Below are 8,960 nucleotides of genomic sequence, written 5' to 3'. Positions count from 1 at the left end.
CTGATGAATTGTGAAAGGGGAGGGCGGGACAAACTGGTGTGTGAGAACAGACGGTGAGCGGGGGGAGCATGGGGATGAGATGAAAAGGGCAATAACAACAGAGCTGGAATGGCGGGAAGGAGCGGAGGAGGTGTGTATTAAGGGTAAGCAGGGGAAAAGTCGCATGACCAACGATTGATGGAAGAAAGGAGGAAGACTCCATGACGGAGGAAAACAATCTTGGGTATAATGAGCGTAAGCCACCCGTCTTTCAATTGAGTGTTCGGATATCCACCTCGTACTTCCGAAACTCAACAGATCTGATCAGGCCATACACAAATAAATGGCTCATTCCGCACGCTCCTCCCGTCCAGAACTTTCCATTCCTGTCAATACCGTCAACGTTCGTTCAACACGGGAGAAGTAGAACAGGAAATTATGCGGGCGCGTGGTACATTTCCGTGAGAGCTCGGAAAAGGGGTTGTCCATAAATTGAAGAGACGTACACACGTAAAATTTGGATGGGACTGGGAGCACGTTCGGGAGAAGCAGGGGTTGGACCGCGTTGAGTGGAAGGTGTTGGCAGATCTAGGGGTAGAGATTATAATAGAAAAGGGGACATAAAAAATGGGACGAATGTACCGAATCCACGAGCTTGTAAATGAACGAGGGATGGTAATCGATGCCCATAATGCTCACCATCTCTTCATCGCTGTGCACCGAAGCCGCCCCCTTTCAGGCATCATGCATCATGCCTCATGCTGAGTACGCCCACCAGGGGCCGACGACCAGAACTTTCCAATTACGCGATCGAAGGCGCTCTGCAGTTGCATTCTTTTGTGTCGAAAAGGAGGGCAGGTACGTGATTGTCGAGACGCTGACATGACGAGCTTGGTAATGTCCATGCGGGCCGTCTGAGCTGATTGCAACTGGGAAAACTTGAATGTCGTGGACAGGTTGCAGAATTCCGAAGAGCAAACTCAAGATCCACGTCCAGACATTTCTGGGGTCTGCGAATACCCACTTGACGGCCCCTCCAGAGCGTCATGGACCATCGGAAAACACGGTGGAGCGATTGACGAGAAAGTTGAAGCTGAGCGGGGTCTAGCTGTTGATAAAGAGCGACGAGAACGAATACTGGGTAGTGATCCCTCCGTTTTCTGGCTTTCGAAGAACGTTTCCCTGTGGCTGCGCCTACGTTTCACGCATCGCAATGTAGCGGTACAAGCCTTGGAATTTCTCAGCTTCATCAATCTTCAGTGATGATGGAGTGATGTCGACAAGAAAGGCGTTCATGAGAGCTGCATAGTTAGGATATTCATGCGTCCCGTATCCGCGCGCTTCACCTGCAACAGTACGACCGTCCAACAAACAGGTCCTGACGGACATACTGCAGCCGTCGAAGAGTCGCTGAGCCCTCGGGAGGATGTGAACCGGACGCAGTGGTTGGAGTATATGTGGGAACGACAGACAGTGAATCCTCAATGCTGTGGACGTGTTGCAGATCGGGAAAGTAGTGTCGCTGGTAGATCGCATGCACGGTTTCAATTCGTCCCAAGCTTGAAGTGCGGCCTAGAGCAAACCAAACTCTTGGAACATTTTTTCCTGTGGCCCTCAATGCGGATGCTGTCAAAATTTGTTCATAACGGAGAGAATGTCGAAAGGCTGAAGTCGGGAAAAGCGAAATGATCCCGGTTTTTGTTTCTCTGTGCTCCAGCGAAAGCGGGGCGCGTCAAGGTAAGGCAGTCAGGATGGGGAAGGGAGGAGATAGCTCAGTCAAAAGCGGACAAGAGCATGTGAAATTGATGCATGGATAGGTTGTGCATAGCGTAGAACGTCAACCCCTCACAGCGCTGGTAAAAAAGGCCTCATAACTCGCCTACGCGCGGTCCCTCCCAAGGTCCCTCCGTAACATCTTGACAAATCGTTGATATCTTGTCGGTTGGTGATGCGGGTGCCGAAAGTCGCGAAGTGGGGAGAGCTGGGCGCGTCAATCTGCGATGGTGGTTGATGGTGTCTACGAATATAGCAGAACTGGACGAGCGTGAAGCGGACCGTAAATATTTACAAACGGATGCGAGTGCGTAGGGGAGGACCGAAGTTGAATCATGGATATTGTTAGATCCGGGGGTGCACAGTCTAAAAGACCTTGCACAAGTTGTGTGCGTTGAACGTTATCATGGTCTTTCTCGGATTGTAATGAGCGGTTTGAGGATGGCCAGGAGTATCTCCGCTGTCAGTGCGCTTCCGCTTCCTGAATACGACATTCGTTCCTGGACAGTCTGTTGAAGGTTGGTGCTCGGGCGATAAATCGGTACTGAGGACAGCAAGTAAAGAGGGTGAGGAGAGAAAGTTCGAGCAAATTCTACTCACAGGTTAGCGTTCATGAGATAGAAAATGAGAAGTGATGTAACCCTAACCCACCTTTGGATCGATCGCGTTTGGCGCCTACCACACTTCCACCGGACACTCATGTAGGCACTCGCACCATGGATCCCCGCGCCCAACAATACCACCGGCTTCTGCTCCTAAAATCATCATCACCGGCACTCTCCACATTCACATTCCCATCAGCATCATCCGCACCATGTACATTCGCGTAGACCGTATTCGACGTCTTCAAGCCTCTCTAGCGGATGTTGCATGAGATGCCCCTCCGCGCTACTACCGCCAATGAAATCAAGGGCATCGATATGAATCAACCACACCTATGTCCAGTCTTCCTTCACCAACAACGAGAAAAGTCATGATGGTTCCCCGCATCTACGACACCACTCACGAACGCACGGCGAGGATGGTACGAGTGGTTGTAGGCGCGTGTACGTTTATCGGGGTCAACAAGCACAAGGAGTATGCGTATCAGCCGGGAGGAAGATAATAACCGAGTCCCCTGGTTCAGCAGGGCCAGGTTCAGCAGTATCAGACGCATATGTTCGCGCCACGTTACGGGCGTATTGAAGAAGCCAAAATATGCGGTTAGTGGGGGTGTGCATGCTTTGCCTGGGGATGCCGGAGGGGTCGCAGGAGCAGGAGGTGAGTCCATTTTCTTGCTGCTCGATCCTCAGACATCGCTGGGTCTCTTTTCGCGTGTTTTTTCTGGTCTTTGTAATCTCTTCCTTTGATTCCTCTTATTTCCCTCGGTCCTTCACTCTTCTCTCTTTTCCAATCCCATCTCTTCTAAGGGGTAATATTCTTGTCGAGGGGTCTCCCCTTTTCTTTCTTTCTGTGTTACATCTCATTCTCCTCCAAAACCCGGCTCGGGCTGACGAAACCCCTCCCCATCAGGAAATGAATGAAACACGTGGAATCTTTGAGACGCAACAGCGAATGGTGGTCATGCACCAGCGTCAGCAACAACAGCCTTCACGAGGGGGGTAGATGTCGCAGCTCCCGCTTTCCCAAGTGTCGGATCGATCGATACATAGGACGGATACAGCTCTTACACATTATGGCGGAAGGGGAAGGTTTTCGCATCCCCCGCAATCGCAGAATTTGGGGAGGGAGCAGTCGCAATCCCAATCCCAGGCCCATCTCATCCGCCGCACTCACACACGCATACATCCCACACGTCGTAGTTGCAAACCTCCAAGGTCACACCCTCCGCCTTCAGACGAAGGGGAGGGCGAGGATGCTGAACATGAGCGTAAACAGGAGCGTGATATGGAGGATGGCGATTCGGAGTAGTTGCCGCTCTCAATTGTTGCAAGGGGAGGGAGGGTAGGGTAGGGAGAAAGAGTCGGGCGGGTGTGGGGGACAGGGGCGTCACTGCCGCTGAAGGGAAGAACGGCGCTGGTGCAGGTGGAGCACGCCCGCGGGTGGTGAAGGGAGAAAGCACCCTTGTCGTAGGAGGGAGAAGCATGCCAGCTGGGAGAAACACAATGTCAGGAGCGACTCGCGAGGAGGACGATGCCGGCAAACAATAAAAATTCCTGCTGAGTGCGGCGATTTCACCCACGCATAGGATGGAGGAGGAGGAGGAGGATGAGCTTCATATCGAGTTTCGTTGCGTGTTTTTCTTTTTCTTTCTATTTTTTCCTTTCCCTCTTCGTCGTCGCTATTCTCGCCACCATCACATACTCCTTGCTATCCGAATACCCCTCCCACATCAACGTTCTATCATTTATGCACCTGCCCCGGCTCCCATCCAAGCAATACAGATATATCATTCCCCTTTAATTGCGTCTTCTTGAACCAAGCACCCATTCCTCCTCTTTTCTATATGTCATGCTACGATGGCCGAAGTTCCGAACACACCATCGACCATCGAGATCAACGATGTTACCTTTTGCGTCTTAATCGTGTGCTCCTAAGCCTCTCTTACTTGTAATGTTACCCGTGCTGATCATCATTTCTAGTTCTCAGATTGCGGCTTTGACGGGTTAGGGAACGCCATCCTCATATTTTGAATTGTTTCTGAGGTTCGTCGCTAGTATGGGAAGCTGGTGAGTTTTCTCGTTGGCCTTCTTTACTCAATTCTGAAACATATGTATAGTGTATCGTCGGGTATATTTCAGAGACTCGAAACAGCACGACCAACGGGATCTCCCATGTGTTCACTGAATCGTTCATTATCACTTCGCTATCCAAGCTCCGCGTCCGCGCTTCTACATCCACATCGCTGTCGTTATCGTCGACCTCAACTTTATCAACAGCAGCACAATTGGCAAAAACACTGTTAAGCATGCAGGTCCGCAGTTAATGGCGGCCTTGATGAAGGAGGCAGTGGAGATGGGGTTAACTTACCCACTCATAGCGTCAAGTTCAAAAATTTCCCCTTCGCACTTTCCTTGGAGATTGAACCTCGTTTTATTTTGTAGCCCTGAATCCCATTCGCTCGTGAAGAAATTTGGGATTGGACGGCGATGAAGATGGGACTCGTGAAGAAGACGACGCGATCTGGGTGAAGCATTTCCGTCTCCCGAGTTTTTTCGGAGAATCACTTGTATTTTCATTGCAGCTGTACCTTCGCCTTTTGCAATCTTGTAGCATGTATTTTTTTACGCAGCTTCAAACCCTTTTTGTAGGAATCGAAATTCGACTCCCGGCAAACTCAGTTGCCTTCATCACCCTAAACTTGTTCTTTCGCTCCATAGCTACCGCGCTCTCCGCCGTCGATCCGCTTCAACTCCTTCTTAAATAGAGAGGAGATTTCTCCTAGAATGATTACTGTTCATCGAATCGGAGGTCCCTTCGCTGCACATCAAATTGAAGCATTTGGGCTGTTTTCAATCTACATATGCACGTAACAACTGCTTGTAGGTTCTATTACAGTCATCCACCCCTTAATGATACACCACCCCCATTTGATACACTTTTGACTAGCAAATATCTCGCTCAATACTAGACCGATTCTCACAAAACAAGTTGTAACACATAGTACAAACTCATATCTACCACTGTACATAATTTGGATACAATTGAGGCAGAATTGGCAAAGCCGTGGAGCATACAAAATGGACTGTTTTTCAGGAATAGCCAAATACAGTCACACCCCTCAATGATACACCCATAATCTTAGTTTTTCTCTGTGAAATGTGGGTCAAACATTCTGAAATTTGGTATGGTCATAGAAGGGCATTTATCAGAGATTTTCATGTAGTTTCTGTAGAGAAAGGTTGTGCTCAAATCTGTTGAAGCTAATTTCTCATTTTGGGTGAATCATTAGCAGGTGGATGACTGTAGTCCTACTCAATTATTTTACGAAGACATATGAGCTTAGTATGATCTTTGATGTCCCTTGATGCCAACATGTCTGAGTTTTAAAACACTCCTGTTTGCTTGCAGAGCGTCGCTTTCTACGGCGCCTGGAGCCATCTTGTGCTATGGGGAAAAATTGGCTGAGAACTTGAGATATACAGAATCTCGACTCTGAGGCTGATCATAATAAGTCTGAAGGTGCTGAGTATCTCACATGCTACAGCCTGTCGACTCTGCTGTTCCTTTGAAACTCAGACATGTTGGCATCAAGGGTCATCAAGGGTTATAATATGGTCTTCGTAAAATAACTTAGCTCGCATAACTCGAAATTGACTAGGACTATTGATACAAACTTGTTCCCTATACGACAAAAAACCCGAAAGATCTAGAGAAAACGAAAAAAAAAAATCGTTAAAGGTTATAGATTCGAGGCTGCGTGCAGTAGGCGGCGAAGTTGTTCTGAGATATAAACGCTACCCCAAGGGGAGCCAGGATATCGAAACCCAATTTCCTGGAGCCAAGGCAAACTTTGAGAACCTCACAGTGGTTGCGCTCCGTGACAGCAGTCTGGATAGCTATGCCTCCCAGTGGCTGGTGTGGATTTGGCGAGGAGTATCGAAGGACAAAGCTTGGAGCGTCATCAACAAATTGCCACTCTTCATCGACCGCTCGAAGATAAGTGGTGTTTCCAGAATCTTGCAGTGAGAAATTAAGATACGGCGATATTTGATAAGTCCCCGTCATGCATGGGACGGGAACCATGGACGAGTTGCCTGCCGTTGCGCATTGCGCTGAGATGGAGTTGCTTTTTCCGGGGGAGGCGATTGATACGGATTGGATGTCTGGCCAGAGGTCGGCTGGAATGACCCCTTGCGATACTGCGCCGGCGAATGAGAGCGTTTGGATCGTTGTGTTTGGGTCATTTGCCATAACGTAGTCAAAATAGTGGATTTTGGCGGTTGAGTCTGGGGTTTGGGGGTAATAGAATGACATGAGAGGTTTTCGAGAAGAACCGAGGGAGGGTGATTGGATGATTGCTTCTCCGGCGAAGGAGTCACAAACGTGCGTCCATTGGTACTGTAATTGTGTATCGTTAGCAGGGGTATTCGAATAAAGGCTTTTCGTCTTACCTGCTGGGCGAGGGGCAAGCCAGCGAATGGGGCAAATAATGGGCCAGCGCACATGGCGAAGGCAATTGGAAGGACGATTATGAGATGCAAGGTCCTCTTCATATACTTGATAGATGTTTTATATAACTTGTCAATTGGGGACGCTGCCATCGTTTCACGGGTCTTCCACCATCTTACGTGCTCGAAGTAACTGGTCCACACCAGGATGTTGATGACGCACACCATGTATCCATTGACATACACTGATTGACAATGTCAGGGCGGGTATTAGAGCGATGAGCGCAATGAACACTGTACGAGATATTGAAAACGGTTTCCACAACTTGTGGTGGGCGGTCACTATGTTACGGAGGTTGGGTTTTGACCCTCCTTCCACGTCTGTAAGGGAGGAGGATCAGAGTTTGTCATTCGTAGTTCGGACGAGACAGATACACACATCCCAAAATCCAGGCAGCTTGAAGTCCCGAAACGGAGAGCCACACAACGAGGACTAGTTGACGTCTCAGCTTTGACACACACAGTTTGGTGTTCGACTTACCACCTAACCATTGGAGGGGTGACCAAGAATTTGAAGCGCGCCGTGTTTCCAAAAGATCTTGTTCCCGGGAATTCGGTCGCCCAGTCAGTAAAAATCTGACACCAGTACAAAAATACTGGGGCATGCCCTTGAAGTAATCGAATATGTCGCTCGATCGCTTGACAAGCAATTCGCCGACAGCAAGGAAGGGCGGTATTATAGAGAAGACCGAAGTCACCTAGAATTGCAATATCGTTAAATGCATATAGTTATCATCGCACCATTCAATATTACCTGGCCGTAATTGAATTGATAACCATCGAATGTTAGCCCCCTGGCTATCCCAAGGCACCAACTCCAGTGAAAACACAAAACAATGAGGAATATCATCCACGGGTGTGACTTCGCAATAACGAACCTGCCAGCAATCTCATGTTATCCCGTCGGGCGTGTTAAAATCAAATGACTTACCAACATGCCATTGGTACATACCAGACCGTGAGAAAAATTCGCTTCCACGTTGGGAGATGTTGTAATTTATTTTGCCAGGTTTGGTATTTTTGAAATATGTCGCATCTGTGGCGAACTAGATAGATTCCGTATATCCAGAGGCCTAAGAGCGACACCATTCCCAACCCTCCTCTTTGCACGATGTCGTCTATCAGATCACGCTTACCCATCACGGACGCCGATAAAGTTACTTGCGAGTTGGAACTCGGTCCACAGAGATAGTGTCATTCCCCGGCAAAGTGGACTATTGCTGAAGGCCTTTGTGTAGAAAGATGTCATGAGACTTACAAAGAGCCAGAGAAAGGGTAGGATCAGGCCGAGGTACCGCACAACGGCCTTAGACGACATAAGTTTCTCAAAAAGAGTATTCGGGCCGAGGAAAAGGTCTCGAAATGAAGAATAGACGAGGTAGACGGTTATGGGAGAAGCAGTAACGGCGACCGCGTAATGGGCATCGAACAAGGAAAGGTTCCCGCTCCCAATGCTTGACGCCGTTGCAATCAAAATGGGATAAACTTGAGACAAAAGCATAAAGACTGAGGTCTTCAAGTCATGTTTTGACCAGCGTAGGAGGATCGCTATTATCCCGAGATGTGGCATACGTTTGAAAAGTTTCGGAAAGATCACATACGAAGTAGAATATTAATGGCGATGTCTGCGTTTATACGGACGTCAGAGAAGTGATTGATTTTTCGAAGACATAGAACATACTGGACACTCCTACTGCAATTCCTCCTACGTCTGGGTCAACGGGACCAGTACGAATCGTCTGAGCTGTGAGACAAGGATCGGGAAGACTGACGGAATTCATGGCTGGGAGGATGAGAGGATTTTTGCGTTTATATAGGTGAATGAGGCGGGTATTTGGGGATCTTGTGCGGTTGTTTCCATATTCGCAGTTGTACTGATTGAATGTCGCGTTCTCATGATCTAAACAGCAACTTTATTCCAGAAGTTTGGTTTCCAGGTACCCGCACATTGACATGTCTGTGTCCTCTCCGCGGATTCTGTTGTAATTCTCTTTGAAGTTGCACAACAGTTCCAATGTGCACTGCCCCTGTGGGAATGTTTGATTTTAGGGCACGCACGCAGGGCGACTCGAGTCGTGGCCAATTCAGTATCAATCG

General features: G+C 48.6%; 2 protein-coding genes across 2 annotated transcripts; both read right to left on the bottom strand.

The window, feature by feature from the left end:
- Nucleotides 1-250: 250 nt before the first annotated feature.
- On the bottom strand, nucleotides 251-3,971 carry LACBIDRAFT_336057 (uncharacterized protein; the record flags this gene model as incomplete). The annotated part of the gene is made up of 13 exons (XM_001890978.1): nucleotides 251-365; nucleotides 486-567; nucleotides 755-908; nucleotides 1,004-1,173; nucleotides 1,326-1,369; nucleotides 1,452-1,605; nucleotides 1,863-1,974; nucleotides 2,052-2,118; nucleotides 2,153-2,296; nucleotides 2,353-2,507; nucleotides 2,759-3,029; nucleotides 3,529-3,843; nucleotides 3,931-3,971. The coding sequence occupies 13 exons, from the start codon at nucleotides 3,969-3,971 to the stop codon at nucleotides 251-253; spliced, it is 1,824 nt and encodes a 607-aa protein (XP_001891013.1).
- A 2,116-nt stretch (nucleotides 3,972-6,087) lies between these two features.
- Nucleotides 6,088-8,644, bottom strand: LACBIDRAFT_336056 (uncharacterized protein; the record flags this gene model as incomplete). Its single annotated transcript, XM_001890977.1, has 10 exons — nucleotides 6,088-6,753; nucleotides 6,807-6,911; nucleotides 6,984-7,048; nucleotides 7,243-7,296; nucleotides 7,345-7,561; nucleotides 7,618-7,661; nucleotides 7,795-7,909; nucleotides 8,122-8,348; nucleotides 8,465-8,488; nucleotides 8,545-8,644. 10 exons carry the CDS (start codon nucleotides 8,642-8,644, stop codon nucleotides 6,088-6,090), a joined length of 1,617 nt encoding a protein of 538 aa, XP_001891012.1.
- Between the last annotated feature and the right edge of the window lie 316 nt (nucleotides 8,645-8,960).

Source organism: Laccaria bicolor, genomic scaffold (genome assembly GCF_000143565.1).
Source record: "Laccaria bicolor S238N-H82 LACBIscaffold_257 genomic scaffold, whole genome shotgun sequence".
Taxonomy (NCBI): Eukaryota; Fungi; Basidiomycota; class Agaricomycetes; order Agaricales; family Hydnangiaceae; genus Laccaria; species Laccaria bicolor.
This window is presented reverse-complemented; position numbering and strand designations above follow the sequence as displayed.